This window comes from Epinephelus lanceolatus, chromosome 3 (genome assembly GCF_041903045.1).
Source record: "Epinephelus lanceolatus isolate andai-2023 chromosome 3, ASM4190304v1, whole genome shotgun sequence".
NCBI lineage: Eukaryota > Metazoa > Chordata > Actinopteri > Perciformes > Serranidae > Epinephelus > Epinephelus lanceolatus.
This window is the reverse complement of record NC_135736.1, coordinates 49,093,399-49,111,235: the sequence shown is the minus strand read 5'-3', so window position 1 is coordinate 49,111,235 and position 17,837 is coordinate 49,093,399. Positions and strand designations below refer to the sequence as shown.

Below are 17,837 nucleotides of genomic sequence, written 5' to 3'. Positions count from 1 at the left end.
TTAAGATGTTCTACAGATATTATTTATGTTTTGATGAGAAAATCCACCTGAGCGTCTGTGACTGATGTTGAGTCGTGTCTTTGTGTTGTGTGTGTTCTCTCTGCACTACTTCCTGCTTCTGGTGCAGACGCAGCCAAGAGAAATACAGTCAGGTCCATAATTATTTGGACAATGATACAGTTGTTGTCATTTTGGCTCTGTACACCACCACAATGGGTTTTAAATGAAACAATGAATACCTGCTTAAAGTGCAGACTCTCAGCTTTCATTTAAGGCTTTTTTCAAAAATGTAGTATGAACCGTGTAGGAATGACAACCATTTCTTCACACAGTCCCCCAGCTTTAAGGGCTCATAAGTATTTGGACAAACTAACATAATCATCAATTAAACAGTCAGTTTTAATACTTGGTTGCAAATCCTTTACAGTCAATGACTGCCTGAAGTGTTGGACACATAGGCATCATCAGATGCTGGGTTTCTTCCCTGGTGATGCTCTGCCAGCCCTTTACTGCAGCCGTCTGCACTTCCTGCTTGTGTTTTGGGTGTTTTGCCCTCAGTTTTGGCTTCAGCAAGAGAAACGCATGCTCAGTTGGATTCAGGTCAGATGATATGACTTGGCCATTGCAGAACATTCCACTTCTTTGCCTTAAAAATGTCTTTGCTTGCTTTTGCAATATGCTTCAGGTCAATGTCCAACTGCACTGTGAAGCATCGTCCAATGAGTTTTGAAGCATTTGGTTGAATCTGAGCAGATAATGGTGCCCCAAACACTTCAGCTTTCATCCTGCTGCTCTTCTCAGCAGTCACATCATCAATAAATACAAGAGAACCAGTTCCACTGGCAGCCATACGTGGCCATGACATAACAGTACCTCCACCATGCTTCACTGATGAGGTGGTGTGCTTTGGATCATGAGCAGTTCCTTCCCTTCTTCCTTCTCTTGTCTTCCCATCATTCTGGTAGTTGATCTTTGTTTTATCTGTCCATAGTATGCTGTTCCACAACTGTACAGGCTTTTTAGATGGTTTTTGACAAACTCTAATCTGGCCTTCCATTTTTAAGGCTAACCAATGGTTTGCATCTTGTGACAAACCCTCTGTATTTATTCTAGTGAAGTCTTGTCTTGCTGACAAGAGCAGCAGGATGAAAGCTGAAGTGTTTGGGGCACCATTATCTGCTCAGATTCAACCAAATGCTTCAAAACTCATTGGACGATGCTTCACAGTGCAGATGGACATTGACCTGAAGCATATTGCAAAAGCAACCAAAGACATTTTTAAGGCAAAGAAGTGGAATGTTCTGCAATGGCCAAGTCATATCATCTGACCTGAATCCAATTGAGCATGCGTTTCTCTTGCTGAAGCCAAAACTGAGGACAAAACACCCAAAACACAAGCAGGAAGTGCAGACGGCTGCAGTAAAGGGCTGGCAGAGCATCACCAGGGAAGAAACCCAGCGTCTGATGATGCCTATGTGTCCAACACTTCAGGCAGTCATTGACTGTAAAGGATTTGCAACCAAGTATTAAAACTGACTGTTTAATTGATGATTATGTTAGTTTGTCCAAATACTTATGAGCCCTTAAAGCTGGGGGACTGTGTGAAGAAATGGTTGTCATTCCTACACGGTTCATACTACATTTTTGAAAAAAGCCTTAAATGAAAGCTGAGAGTCTGCACTTTAAGCAGGTATTCATTGTTTCATTTAAAACCCATTGTGGTGGTGTACAGAGCCAAAATGACGACAACTGTATCATTGTCCAAATAATTATGGACCTGACTGTAAATACGATTTAAAAAAAAAAAAAAGCTAGTTTGTGACCCTTTCTTTACCACTCATCATCAGACACATCCTGTGAGCTTTGTACTTTTATTATATTTGGTAATTATCTCTAAGGCCTGAGAGACGGCTCCATGTATCGACAGACGTTTAATGTTTGCTGACGAGCTGCAGCAAAACTAAAACCTGAGAGAGGAGCACGGTGGTGTCTGTTATTTTGGGGGCTGCACAGTATTCACTAAGAAAAATGATTTTGCAATTATTATGAGAGATATTCGGACGAGTCGTAATTTTATACAGCATGGTAATTATTGCATCATAAAAATTAACATGATATGATTTTAGGATCTGCACCAAACAAGTGTGCTTCATTATGTCCAGAATATGATCTGCAGACCACTGAGTTTGTACTCAACTAAACATTTTGAGCTGTTTCCAAAAGAATTTAAGTTGAGTGAGTGAACTGGGGTTTACAGGTGACCGGCAGAGGTCGCTGTTGACAAGAGAACAAACTGACACCAGCTGCTGGTGAAGAAAACAGATGGAGTTTAATCCGTCCTCCATAAACTCAGTTTAACTCTTTAAGAACAGGCCGGATGTCCGGTTAAATGTCTCAACAAGGATATGAACAAACAGGAAAATAAATAAAACCACGGTGAATTTGTAGGATAATGTTTCACACACTCTAACGGGAGATCCGAGGAGGAGGTTGTTCCCGTTGCCAGGAGATGGTGATGACGACTCGAGCTGCGTCAAAGCGGACAGATTAAAACCGGAACATGGATAACCCTCCTTCAAAATAAAAGCAAACTGAAGACTAAAGACATCAAAAAACTGCCAGGGTGTCTACAGCTCCTCAAAATGTCATAACTTCAATGTCACAACAATAAGGTCATTAATGTTGTTAAAATGTGTCTTTAAATGTAACTGTGATACCTGCAGACTGACTTCTCCCCTGACTATGATGCAGACACATTTTCAGACAGGATTTGAGTCTGAAACCCAGAGACGTCTGTTTATTGGAACAGTACAGTTATAACGCAACGTGTTGTATTATATTATAAATAATAATTCTAATTATGGAGGATTTTTTTTGTGTTATGTTTTCTCATTTAAATGATCATAAAAGACATAATTTAGGCCTCGTCTATCTGTAAATGTTTTTGTGACATTAAAAGGACACTCACTGAATTTTAGATGTTGGGGGAGGAAAATCTCAACAGCATTGTATCATGATATTTTTGTTTGGCAACATCGTTTCCTCACACAGGGCCAGCCAAGTATTGATTGTTTTATTACATAAATTATTATTATTGCAAAGACAAATTAAACTTTAGGTAGCCTACTAGAAAAATAAAATCCTTTTTTCAGTCCACTGGATTCATCATGCTGCTGCAAAGAGGCTGAAATGAGATGAACGGACTGAAACTTCACCTTATTAGTTAAAACAGATGCTGACAGTTTTCCTTTGGGGACATAATTTACAGTTAAAAACGGTAATAAATTGCAGTGTATTTTATTGCAATACTCAGCGTATCGCAACATGTTTAAAATCATAATAATATTGTATCGTGACTAAATTATCGTGATCATTTTGTATGGTGGATTCTCTGATGATTCCCACCCCGACTGAATTTATTACAGCCTGCTGTGCCGACAGTGTGCCAAAATCCCCAGATTTCCTCCTCATCCTCTGTGAAGTCGTCTTTAAGACCTTCATTAGTGTTTTAAACATCAGCTGTGAACTCAGTGAGTTCAGTTTTTTATATACCTCTTATTATATCTTTTTTAAACTGCAGTATTACTTATTTTACTTACATATAATACCTGAATACTACTTTTAAATAATTTAAATTATTCTATATTTTTCATTTATTTTAAACAAAATAATACAGTCGATTTATCTGTTCATTATTTTCATTTTATTTTCCTACTATTATAATTATTAATTTTTGATTTATTTTAAGTTTTCTTGTTTTTGCCCCACCCCCTCCTCCCTCACAAATAACAAACACTCCCTTACTGTCACTTTACCTTGTAATTTTTGTCCCATGTGCTCTTGTATAATTTTCTTCTTCTTTTTTTATTCTATTCTTGGTTCAGTTCTTTATATACCTGTTATTATTTCTGTTTTTTATTACACTGCGGTATTACTTACTGTACTTACGTAAATTATCTAAATACTAGGCTACTGTTCAATAATTTAAATAAATGATATTTTTTGAATAGAATAGTATGTGTGTGTGTGTGTGTGTGTGTGTGTATACATTCGATTTATCTGTTTATAGTTTACATTTTATTTTCCTATTTTGTTTTTGTTTATTTTAAGTTTTCTTTTCCTGCCCCTCCTCCCTCATCTTTGCAATTCTTGTCCCATTTGCTCTTGAATATTTTTTTTTCTTTTTTTTAAAATTATAGTTCTGGTTTAGTACTTTATATACCTCTTATTATTTGTACCTTTTTTTTTTACACTGCAGTATTAGGCTACTTACTTTACTTACGTAAAATATCTGAATACTTTGTTTTAAATAAATTAAATATTTTTCATTATTTTAAATAAAATAACACACTTGATTGTATGATTATTGAAAGTTTTCATTATTCTATGACTTTGAATCACTAAGCAAATTTTTTCAGTGATTCTAAGGTCAAACCAGGCTACCGTAGTGCAAAAAATTAAAAAGCTTTTGTTCTGAAAAGTGGCACCGGAAGTGCTGTTATCCTCCCCAGCGGAGCCCCGGCTGCCGGTGACCGGTCTGCGTTGATTGAACGGTAGTGATCGGTCAGACGGATTAGCGCTCAGCAGGAGCAGAGGAGAGCTGCTCCAGCTCCGCCCGCCGCTTTGTTCCCATCTCAGGTCCACACTGTAATACCTGCACGGTGCTTCCTGTGGTCTCGCGCACAGCCGCTCTGAGATCATCATCCTCTGTGTCTGTTCTCCAGAGACCATCGGACACCCTGAGAGGCCCGCTGCTTCACCGCAACAGGTCGAGGAGGAGCTCAGATCTAAATGTTCATCATGATGAATGAGATGTGAGTGGAGCAGACAGAGGAGACAGACGGACCGCAGAGGAGGAAGAGGAAGAGGATGAAGAGGATGGATTGATGGTTTGAGCTGCAGTCTGGATGCGACAGAGCAGAAAACTGCCAGCATGATGCCGGTGAGTGTGAAAACACTTCATCCTGTTTATTGTATCTCATCTTGAGGTTTGAGAGCGTGACAGCGTCCTCTCTGCTGCCTGCACTCTGTGTCTTAGTTATGATCAGTGCTCTGTGTAACAGTTACTGTAGTTGTTAAAACCTTTAGGGACTGTTCGTTACTCATGAGGGGAAGGGGCAGAGAGGGGGAGGCATGTCAAAAAAACAAGAAATGAAGCATTAGGGAGGGACTTGTGTTTCTTATTTTGGCTGGGGGAGGGGCATACAACTTTAATGGTTGTGTTTTAAATTTATTTTACCACTGATATTTTAAAAGAAAACTCCAAAATTATACATTTTATCGTCGTTTCACACTTCAGGTTGTGATGTTGTACTGAGCATCAGCACGACTGTGATTGGCTTCAGCACTCGGCCGATATCATCGACCTGCGGAGCACGCTTTTATATTGGTGTGTCTGTCACTCATATACATGAGTGCATACACATGTACATACATACACATATTAAACACACAGTAAACACATTAAACAAATTAAATGCACATTAAACAAAATAAACAAATTGAACACACATTAAACACATTAAACACACAAAGACACACATTAAACACACATTAAACATGGCTTAATAGAGACAGTTTCAAACACAAATCAGCTTCACTATAACTCGCAGCATTCACAGACAAACACTTGTCTTTATCTGGACACATTTCCCCCACAAATACAACATGCTAACATTATTAGCACAAGCCTATGGCATTTTAGATTGTATAAATTAGCCTAGCAGCTAGCAGAGATTTCCTCTGCTCATATTTCAGCCAGGATAAATCACACACAGTGTGTGGAGGCTTTATTGTCTTCACAATTTATTGTTTCTTATCTGTGAAATTAAAGTAAATCAAAGCTTTGTTTCCACTGAGGGAAATGGTTTCAGCTTACAGAGACAGACAGGAGGTCTGCGTCACCGCAACATGAGGTGACATTTCTGGGGAGGTGCACACCAGGCTATGGTGTAGGGTACGGCGTCGATTCAACACAGAAGTATAAATTCCGCCTTAGACGTACACATGTATGCAATTTCCCCTCAGGGATCAATAAAGTATTTCTGATTCTGATGTGCAAGCTGGAGAGGGCGGGTTATCTGTCAGTCGTTTTTTAATTTGGCCAGTCAGAGGCTTACAATACCAAGTCAGGATTTAAAGAGGATAAACATGACCTCCTGGATCAGTAACATCAGAGTGATCGCAGGTGGAGATCTGAGGAGCTGTTACTGTTCTGTGTTTGTGACCTGACTGAAAGCTCATCGTCCAACCTTTAAACGTCACATCCAGACGCTGTGAGATCAGCTCTGGGTATGTCACCACGAATAATAGAACACCAGCATTGTACCATTGTCTTCAGTCTGAATGGAGATACTCCCCTGCTTTTAAAGGAGCAGGAGGAGTTTGACCTTTTCATCCACACTGCAGTGCTGCTAAATCCTGCGTTTTACTGCCTCTGAACTGTTCGGCATTCTGGGTCTTAGTCCTGGTGGATCAGAGTGACGTCCTGGTTTGAGTCTTCGTCACACTCCGTCCTGCCTCACATTGCTCAGAGTCTCTCAAGGTATTCAGACCAAACAAAGGAAAATGTTTGTCTCACGTTACTCGCACGAATAGATTAACCCACGTTACAGAGGCAAAGAGAATCCTCTGTGATCCATCCCATATCCTGCACGGTGGGCGATACAGAGGTCAGCCTAAAATAAGCCGAGGTTACGGAGGCTGTACTGCAGAACAAAACCAAACCTGACTGATTGATCGATGCTTCAGGTGTGTATTCATGTGCTGGTTGTGTTGTTGTATGTTTATGTGCTCTGTGGTGTCATGTGTTTGCTGGTGGTGTGTGTCCATATGTGTTGATGGGTCCAGCTTTGCAGAGTCCAAGTCAAATTTCCCATGGGGACAGTAACGTAGCCAGCTAACGCTAACACTAACGCTAATGCTAACGTTATTGCCAGCTTGGTTGGTAGAAAAGTACAACCAGCAGCTGGAATCAAGCAGCAAATACATATTTTCAGAACTTACCAAGTGGTCCTGAGGCTTCGCTCAGTCTGCTCTGAGCCCTCTGCTTTTTTGTCCTGTCTGTCTTTTTGCTCACGCCGAAACACGTCAGTGCACCCCGTGCAAATTTGTGTCTATTCACGTCTTTGCATTGACTTTGTGCGCATGAAAAATGAGATTTGCATTTAGTCTGAACACCTTTGTGATGCGAAAACATGACAGGAGATCCCAAGAAAAGTCCTTGTTTTACCTTTACAATATCCTCACTGGAACAATAAGGCCACTTGTGAGGATTGTAGTAATCGTGCATAAAAAGTGAAGAGCCATAGTGGTGTGAAAAATGGCGTCTGGTGCTCACCTGTGTACATCCCACCAAAAACGTGTTTTTAATGACAGAGGAGAAAGGAGATACATCAGGCTGTAGAAACACCACACTTGTCAGGAGATACATTCTGTGTTGGTTTGGGTGTTTTTCTTGGATAAGCTGACAAGAAGAAAAATGTAGAATATCCTCAGACTTATCCTTTAAGCCCTAACCGCAGTCACGGAGGGCAGCGCAGAGGGAAACCCTGCTCGAGGGGGAAGCAGATTTCAATCAACATTAAAACATCTTAAATCAAAGTCCAACCAAGCGATTTGTCTTCAGCTCCAAGTCAGTTCCTCTCCAGAGGTTTTTAACAGATAATTTTACAAACACCTTCATGAACTTCAGCTGATGATGACCTGGCCACATGTTTTTGTCAGAATTAGTGTTTAGAAGAACGTATGTGCAGATACTTGCAGCTGAAACTTGGTGCAAACCATCAACTTTGAAACATAAAAAAAATCACAAGTGACCGGTCACATTGCCGCAAAACAGCACGTGTGTGTGTGCCAGTGTTGTGTTTCCCAGTTTGAAACAGCGCAACTCAAAGTTGTGTCGTATTTAAAACTGAGTGAACTGTTGGGTTTGTTTGCACCAACATTTCACCTCAGAGTCGGTTCATTTAATCAGAACTGTTGGATTCACTCATGGCAGCAAATTAAATCTGCAGAGTGTCCACTGAGACCTAAATGTTTTAAACCAGCTTTTCAACTTCTCAAGCGATTTCATCATCGCCGAGAAGTTTCCAATGTTGGAATAAAATCATGAGAGCTTTAACTTGGCTGGTGCACATCTGTGATCTCCATCAGTTGGAGTGAGGTGGTCATAAAACTCAGTCTGTTTCTCGTCTTGACGTTCCAGTAAAACCTAACATGTTTAAAGCCCCGTCTCCACCAAACCCTTTCAGTCCAGCACCTTTGGAACCAGCAGTAAGCCTTCAGACATGGTACCTAGACCCTCGGTGTGTTCAGACAGTCCTCTTAAATGTGGGCGGGGTTGTTGTCACTCACTGCTCCGTCCAGCACTCGCTGTATTTCCTCATCAGCGGTGACACAGATGGAAGTCTGCACCTGGTTTATCGTCCACAGAACGAGGCTGCACGCCCACATTTTCACAACAAAATAGAACAGGCTGCAGTGAGAGTCTCTCTCCATGGGATATTTAAAAATAGCAGCTTTGTGCATTTAGTCCTTCTCAGGCAAGCTCAGGGGTTTAGTGTTGCTGTAGCCCACAGGAAGTGAGGATTAGAATATATGACCTTCACATAATCCGCTCCAAATGAATCTATATTTTTAAAGTCATTACTAAAAGTGTGTGTCATATAAAAACTAAAGTGATGCTCAAAGTTGTCACAGTGAAATTTAAGGTGTGCTGATGGATTCACGTCATCAACTCATGCATTGAGTAACATTACAAGTTAACGTTCCACCTTAAAAGTTGCCGGCAGTCGGCCCAGTGAATGAAGTTATTTTTTTCTCTTTCATTTTATAGTTGTAGTTTACTGATGTATGAACAGAGGTTACATAAAACCAGAGTGACTGTCCTCTACTGACCAATCAGACTGCAGGGTTTCTAGCTCCACCTTTTAGTACCAGATCTGTGTGCTAGGTACCCCAACAGAGGGGGGACCAAACATGGTGACGCTAAGGAACGCTTCTGTTGGAAATGGAAAAAAATGCCAAACTGAGCCGTACCGTGCTGCTCGGTGGAAACAGGGCTTTAAATAGTATCATAAGTTTTTAGTCTTGTTTTTTTTTAATCATGAAGTTAAATGAGGTGAACATTGTCAACAAACAATAGCTGCGCTCTCTCCAGCACCAAACAGGAAGCCACAAAGCAGGTAGACGGTAAACTGCTGGAGTCGTGGAGTGAACAAGAGCTGGTGTTTAATTTCTATCTGATCCACAAACCAGCACTTATTTTAGTGAGAAATCTTAATTTCTGAGATGCTTCACTTCTCGTTCCCACAGTCTGCTCCCACTACAATAGCTGAGCTGACCAGCGTAGGCTGGTAGTGAGTCAGGCGATAAAATCCAAAAGCGTGTACACAGATACAGTTTGTATTTATGAATTATATTGATGTAGAAATAACGAATACTGTTGACATATGACACCTTCTATTTTGTGCTACTAGTGTGTTTTTGCGGACAGAAATTGTTAATACGTCATATATTTTAAAGGGATAGTTTGGATTTTTATGGGGAACTTATCCATAGTTACACAGTTCATACAGTAGGTGTCAGTCGGCACACCCCCAGTTTGGAGAAGCAGGCTGGAGTACAGCCCCAGAAGCTAAGCATTGTACTGCTGTGGACAGGGTCAGGAACAAAATGTGTTTCAGCCACCTAAAAAAACTGTGTACGCTATATTAAGAGTATTTCCACCTCTTTACCTCTCCGTCAGGCGGCCTTATCTGATGGAGAGGCCACTGATGTCTTCAGTTCCCTGCCTATGATCTCGTCACAGCCACCAGACTCCATTGAGAAAAACAGTAATTTTAACTCGCTGAACACAGGAGCTGCTGGTCGACTGCTGCTTCGATCAGTTGGTTAGTTTGTGTTGTTGTGTGACTTTGGTGAATCTGAAGTAACCCTTTTAAAAGCCAAATTCACACAATAAGACAAACACACTAACTGACCGAGGCAGCAGTCGACCAGCAGCTCCTGTGTTCAGCGAGTTAAAATTACTGTTTTTCTCAATGTAGTCTGGCTTTGAAGATAGAGCGAAATAACGTCTTCATTCTCCCAGTGGGAATCACTCTGACTTTAATGTGAAGCAGTGAAAACACTCTAAATATAGTGTACAATTACACTGACACTGATTTTCTTAATGTGGGACTGTTATTTCAGGTGGCTAAAATCTGTTTTGTTGCTGACCTCGTCCACAGCAGTTGATTGTTTAGCTTCAATGTCAGACTCCAGCCTGCTTCTCCAAACTGACATCTACTGTATGTAGCACACTGACTATGGATAAGTACACCATATAGCCCCACTGCAAAATATCTGAACTGTCCCTTTAAATGGAGTTTGGCATAATATTTTCCACCAGGAGCATGATGGGAAATAGTTAAGTTGAGTTTTGGCTTCTTTTTTTTTTCCTGCCGTTTTCCAACTTATGAAATTCAAATACTCAGGTAGTCATTTTTTTAATTTCTGTCTCTAAATCGGTCCACACATTTCCTCCACACGCTGAAACACATCTTTGTTTTACATTTGTTCTGCTCTTATTTGAAACAACCTCTGGATCCAGTCTGCCAACATGCTACTGTACACTTTGTACATCAGTGATGATGTTTTAAAATCTACAAGTTGAGTGCATGTGAATTAATGAATCATTTATTTGTCAGTTTGTGTTTATGATTCTGATGGCTCTCCTCTGAAGCAAGTAGATTAGATTTGTGATCCATTAACATGTTCTTCCCCAAAGAACGATGAAATATATGTCATGAATTTAATGAATGGTTTCCAGTGGTAGGCTGCTAATAGTGAACGTGCAAGATACAATCTTACAGTGTGTGACTAAAACCTCACGTTGCCTTCGGGTGTTAAAGTCTTTTCAGAGTCCTCCAGTGTCTGCTAGGCATCAAATGTGTGTTTTCCAGCTGCGTGTATGATCAGTTCTGCTTCCCGTGCATGTTAAATGATAAATGAGGAACATGATGAGGTGGAGGAGGAAGATGTGTTTGAGGAAACTGAGCTGAACTTCTCTTCCCAGCACCCCTGCGCACAGAGCTTATTGTTATTCAGACAGTAGTGTGTAACATCCAGACAATGACTGACAACAGGAGAACAACAAACTACTCCCAGCTCACATTTGTGTGACGCTGAAGGTGAAGCTGCTGCTGGTGTGTCAGCGTGTGTTCGTGCACAGTGATCCTGCAACGTTTCATCCGTGCTTCCTTTAAAACGCAGCACGCCCTGATCATTAAACTACGTCCTCGTCATCTTGCAGGCAGGGCTCAGCGGAGCTCGCCTTGCTGCTTGGTTACTGTTGCCACAGTGACCAGAAACTCTCACACACACACACACACACACACGAGCTGTTCAAGGTCATATGGGAACAGTATTGTGTTAGTATTCCTCAGACGACGAGCGGGGAAACTACAGCAGGGAAGTTGTAACCTTCATGTTCATTAACAAACCAGCCTGACGCTGACGTGAATGTCTCAGAGCTGACGATACAATCTGATGTGTTGTTCCGGTGTTTGTGAGGATGTTACAGAGCAGTTTTCTGTTCATTGATTCTGACCACTGATGAGGCATCACAAGGTGCTCTCACACCTGAACCTGTCTGGTCTGGTTCAGATTGGTCAGCGTGGTGTGAAGCTGGAGGTCAAACTGTGGTGTGGACAAGCAGCATTAAACATTGCTGCACCTCCAGTGATGTCTGCTGGACAAGATCAACCTGTTTTGTGCTGTTTGTACCTGTGACCTAAATTTCTAAAGCACCGGGGAGGGACTTATGGTTTTTATTTTAGTTTATGGGAGGGGCTACAGATTTATATGGTTGTATTTTGTATTTATTTAAGCACCGATTTTAAAGAAAACTCTCCAAACCTGCTGAAGGCATGTTTACTGGCACCAAAATTACACCGTTCATCACAGCCAGAGCTATAAAAACAGAAATTAATGTTGGATTTTCACATTTCAGACGGTCCTTGGACACATCATCTGTGACGAACGCTTCCGTCATGAAAAAACAAACAAAAAAACCCACCTGGGTGAAATACTGATATTTCATCACATTATTCTACATGTCATTTAAAATTTGACCAAAAACAAATTGTTTGCACGACAGGAGCAAAAAATGTTTTATGTAAAATACATAATGTGTTATTTTATTTTAAATACATAAAAAATGCAATTTATTTAAATTATTTAAAACAAATATTCAGATATTTAACGTGAGTGAAAGAAGTAATACTGCAGAGTAAAAAACAAAAAAGAAGCTCTGTTAGGGACTGTTTGTTATTTATGAAGGGGGGGGGGGGGATGTCTAATAATTCTTTAAGAACCGGGGAGGGACTTATGGTTTTTATTTTAGCTTATGGGAGGGGCTTACAGATGTATATGGTTGTATTTTGTATTTATTTAAGCACCAATCTTAAAGACAACTTTCCAAACCAAGGACATGTCTCCTTTAAAAAATTGCCAAAATGATACGATTCATCACAGCCAGACCTGTAAAAACAAAAATTATTGTTGGATTTTCAAATTTCCGACGGTCCTCGGACACATCATGCGTGACGACGAATCCTGAGGCTTTCTTCAGCTCTAGGATTTCGTCTTTAACTTTTAACTTTCAAACATCAAAGAGTCAGTTTTAGGGGGGATTTTCCACCAGTCACTCAGGGAGGCTCAAGGAAACATATTTGGAGCTTCGAGACCAAAATTCCAGATTGGTTTGCAGCTTTGTTGTCATAACTCTGATATATTTATGTTCCGCCAAGCAGTCCAGTTCAGTTCAGTCCAGTTCAGTTCAGTTCAGTCCAGTTCAGTTCAGTCCAGTTCAGTTCAGTTCAGTTCAGTTCAGTTCAGTTCAGTTCAGTTTTTTCCTGTCTCCACAGTAAAAGTTGTGGATGGTCCCAACAGAAGCGTTCCTTAGCGTCCCCATGTTTGGCCCCCCCTCTGTTGGGGTACCTAGCACACAGATCTGGTACTAAAAGGTGGAGCTAGAACACACACAGTGCAGCTCTGAATGTTAGCATCACAGAGCTAACGTTACTTACAGGGTATTAAGAGGTTTAGCAACAGTCAAGCCGTTTCGGTATCGGTGTGCGTTTGTTGTGTTTGGTGTGCAGCTCGTTCTGCCCCAGTGTCACACAGTGTTTGCTTTAAATGACTCTGTTCTTGCCACTTTGTTCCATTCAGGGTTGTTCAGTCTAAGTAAATATGTTTTGCTTCTAACTTTACATTCACTGTCAAACACTGCTCAGCCTTTTCGCCACCATGTTAGCTCGTGCTAACCGGGCAGACTCTCTGGGAGGAGAGCGGCTCTGTTGACAGCGGCAACACAAAGTTTGCTGATTTGGCGTGGAGTCGGGACGGTCCAAATCAGACCCTCTGTGCAAAAAGGATTGTATTCAGTTGTATTGTTTTGTTTGACGGAGATGTTTCGGAAGATGTGGCAAATCAACAGATCGACATCAGTCTGGCTTTTCTGACCTGTGTTTACAAGTTGTTTTATTTGTTGTAGATCTTTATGACAGTTCACTGAAGGAACAAAGCATGCTTGACTTAGTGCACAATCCAAGTCTACGTCATGACTAAACATTTTCAGTGTTAGCTCTGAGGTGGTTGTTTCCCGTAGCGATGGGGATTTGGAAACTGTGACATGCAGACAGCAGAAGGAAGGGAGAGTGCCGGCCTGAATAACCGACCAATGGCAGGTCTACAGCCACAGTCTACATCCCATGAGTCAGATTATTGGGTCCCCAACAGAACACCTGTCAGCTGTGGAGCATATCAGAGGAACTGTTCTTGAGAAATGAGAGGTTCCTTGATTTACATGAGGTCAATGTGCAGCCGTGACAGGTGACACCACTTTCTTGACAAGTTCTTTTGACACCAAGAAAAAAGCGTTGAAGACGAGACCTAAACGACAAGTGTCATGATGACGGGAGTTGATCTGGAAGGTTTAGAGGCATCTCGTCAGACAGGCGGCGGGGAGCCTGACTGTGGGTCAGTCGCTTAATTGTTGTAATCAGTGACCTCTCTGTGAACCTCGAAGCGTTTGTCCATTACCCACAGAGACGAGCCGGAGTTTGAAACAACACAACGAGCTAATTAGTGAAATGAGTCTGAATGATCTCAATGTATGATTAACATACGGCAGGCGGCCAATCAGAGAACAGCATCAGAGCTCAGTGTCAACAGTGGAGGCGTCCTGTGTTGATGTTGTTGACTGTGGTTGTATCCTGAACAGCAGGCTGTGTGAGTGTGTGTGTGAGTGTGTGCGCCTGTGTGTGTGTGTTTGTGTGTGTCGTTAATCCAATCTTGCTGTGTCACGTGACGCTGTCGGCCATATGGCTCCAGCCGTCCACGCCGCCTACAAAACATTTGGGCTGTGACCTGCAGCGTGCCAGCTGCCGCCACGTTTCCCCCGAGCAGAAACAGAAGCAAACACACCAGCTCTGAATGAAAACATTAATCATTCATTTTACTAACAAATGAAGTTTATATTTTCACTCTGTTCCGTTCACTGCTGTCGCCTCTCATGTCTGATGATGTTCAGATCAGATTTCATACATTTAAGTCTTTGATACTAAAAAGTAAAATACTTTAAATCAGATAAGATAACCGTTATTATTTTAAGAGGTATATAAAAACCTGAACCAAGAATAGAATTAGGAAAAAAAAGAAAATTATACAAGGGCACATGGGACAAATATTTCAAGGTAAAGTGACAGTAGGGGAGTGTTTGTTATTTATGAAAACATGAAATGAATAGTAAAATAAAATATAGATAATAAACTGATAAATCAAATGTATTATTTACTTTGTTTAAAGTAAATAAAAAATACAATTTAATTTATTTAGATTATTTGAAAAGAACTATTCAGATATTTAACGTGAGTGAAAAGTAATACTGCAGGGTTAAAAAAAAAAAGCTCTGTTAGGGACTGTTCGTTATTTATGAGAGGGGAGGGGGTGGTGCAGAAAGGGGAGGCATGTCTAATCAAGCACTGAGGAGGTACTTTTATTTTGGCTCAGGGGAGGGGCCTACACATTTAACTGGTTGTATTTATTTAACCACCAATTTTAAAGAAAACTTTCCAAACCTGCCGAAGACATGTTTCCTTTAAAAATTGCCAAACTGACTTGTTTTATCAGCCAGAAACTGTAAAAACAGAAATGAATGTTGGATTTTCCGATGGTCCTTGGACACATCATGTGTGACGAACGCTTCCATCAGTAAAAAATAAATAAATACATGAAAAAATCTTAAAATACTAATGTTTCATCATTATTCTACATCTCATTTAAGATTTGACCAAAAATAAATCGTTTGCACATCAAGAGTGAAAAACTGAAGCTTTTTCAACTCCAGGATTTCGTCTTTAACTTTTAAATTGCAATTGTGTCACCTGTAAAAAGCCTTCACAGATGTTTACAAAGAATGAAACAAAGCTAACCTGGAAATCCAGATGCCCCGCCCCTAGCAAATTCTAATTTGCTCTGCACGGGGATCTGGCCCCGACGAGCAGAGCCCGATGAATCGCCTATCGGACCAATCAGATCAGTCTGTCTGACAGAGGCGGGCTCTGGGCGGGCGTAACATGATGAGGACAGCGCTGCGCCGTAGGAGTCAAAAAGTAAACAGCCAAGATGGCAGCTGGCGAAGGACCGCGTCCATTCAGTTTAGCTTTGGAAGAAACACTAAGCCAGCTACACTTATCTTTCTCCTTGAGAGAGGAACAGAAGACTGCCCTGAAGCCTTCACTTCCAGGAAGGACGTTTTTGACGTTTTGCTGACGGGATATGGCAAAAGCATAATATATCAGTTAGCCCCACTGGTCGGCAAACACATGGGGCTTAGTGCAATGAATACGTCACCTTGTGTTTGCTCTGATTGGCCATCGTGCTATCCAACTGCGTGCGGCAGCATTTGAGATGCCTCAGTTAGTGCCGCCCCTTGGGTAGGAAGGGTGCATCGGTGAGGGCCAGACTCTAAATCTTTCTAGATTTGACTCTGGATTTCCAGGCTAAAACAAAGCATGAATAAGAGAATAAATATCAGTGATTAAAAAGTACAGAATCTTTGCAATATAACTACAAAATATAAGCAATATTTATTGAATAAAAAAATACAACTGATGAGTCTAAAGATTCAGCAAATGTCCAGCAGAGGTTCAGGACGACAGATATGAAGTGAAGTCTTTTTAATCAGGATTTAAATTTTTCTGACATCCTTCTTTTAGAAATATAAAAAACTTTTTAAAAAATTAACAGAAGAAGCCAGTGTTTGACAAAACTGGCAAAAGATATGATTCAAATTCCAAACTGTCAGATCAGTACTTTGCATGGAGGCTGTGTGCCATCAGTGTGGGAGTGCTGTGGATGAAAGAGATACACAAATACAGCCGGTTACTCTGATGCATTTCAGTCTGCACCAATTCTGAGTGTCAACATTTATTGAGACGTGCACAAAACAAAAACAGAGAAACAAAGATTTTAAAACAACATTAAAACACCACATTAATCAGAAACAACGTCCCCCTGAAAAGAGGCCTGTCGTTAAACTGTGTGAGGCGTCTCAGGAGCTGAGCGGTCGGTGACAGGATTACGAGTGTTGATGAATCCTGGTTGTTTTTCAAGAAGCTGCTGACGTGTTTCAGACAGAAGACAGAGTTCATTAATTTCCCCCCTCGCAGCGGAGGGCTGCTGTGGGCTGCTCGCTGGTATTAAGCTGCATGATGCTGCGCTAATTCCTGGCTGGATTAAGAGCCGCAGTCTCACGAGTTTAATGAGGCCGCGGCCTGTTGACTGACAGAGAGACAGACAGGCAGACAGACAGACAGAACCAGGTGTACTGGGTCGCTCTCAGGTGTTTTATTGCAGCTTCCTGTTCGATTCCAGAGTCACCTGTTCTGGGTGTTTATGGAAATGACGCAGCTGTTTTCTGTCTGTGTATTTAAGCAGAACTCAGAGAGGAGCCAACAGTCGTCCTTTAGTCAGTGTTGGGTCATCAGTGAGCGTCCATCACTGTTGGAGTCACAGTAACATTCTTTGTATCTGTTTTAATTCATGTTTAAATGATGGTGACTTCATGTAAATAGATGCAGTTTGTTATTTGTACACGAGGTGGCGCACTACAACAGATAACACAGGTAATGTAGGTAAGGTCAGGTGATGGGCAGCAGGTGTGTGACGGGGTAAGAAAACAGTTTTCGTGAAGGGTGGCAGCAGGAAGAGTTCGTAACATGGAAACTAAAACTGATGAATGGACACTTGGACGCCTAACGGCTGAATTATGGACAAACAATGTACCTGCACGTGTTAAAATAAACAGGTCACGACAGACCTTGTTGGTCCTTGACGGTAGGGGTGTGTCATATCATCTTGTTCACAATAATATCGGTATCATTTTTAACACTCTCTCAGCCAGAGTATTATTTCTTAAGTTTCCAGCATTTTGATCATATTCACTAATTTTTCAAGACCCACAGAATAATTTGTTCTATGAATATGTAAACAGTAAAAACATGAAACTAAAGAACAGACCCTCTGTTTTTACTCAAAACATTTTATTTTATCTTATTCTATTTCTTTTTTAATTAACAATTAAATTTGTGCATTTTCATGAAAAAAAAAAATTCAGACTGAAAGCTGAGAAAAATGCATTTTTGTCAAAGAGTCATTTTCAAGTATAAAATCTTACATTTTTGTTTTTTTCCTCATTTTCTTACGTCAGTCTGAATTGTAGAAATGAAAATAATAATAATAATAAGTAAAATAAAATTCTCTTTGAGGTGCAGCAGCAGAACACGTTG

General features: G+C 40.8%; 1 protein-coding gene across 2 annotated transcripts in view; it reads left to right on the top strand.

The window, feature by feature from the left end:
* The first annotated feature begins 4,489 nt into the window (after window positions 1-4,489).
* Window positions 4,490-17,837, top strand: part of LOC117255642 (apoptosis-stimulating of p53 protein 2-like) — a 45,732-nt gene continuing 32,384 nt past the window's right edge. Inside the window, exons 1-2 of one of the 2 annotated variants that reach the window (XM_033624762.2) lie at window positions 4,491-4,638; window positions 4,725-4,942. In XM_033624762.2, coding sequence (XP_033480653.1) covers window positions 4,934-4,942 — 9 coding nt within the window. In that variant the 5' untranslated portion in view covers window positions 4,491-4,638; window positions 4,725-4,933. Of the gene's footprint in view, window positions 4,943-17,837 lie in introns of both variants that reach the window. The other variant, XM_033624761.2, reaches the window with a different exon arrangement.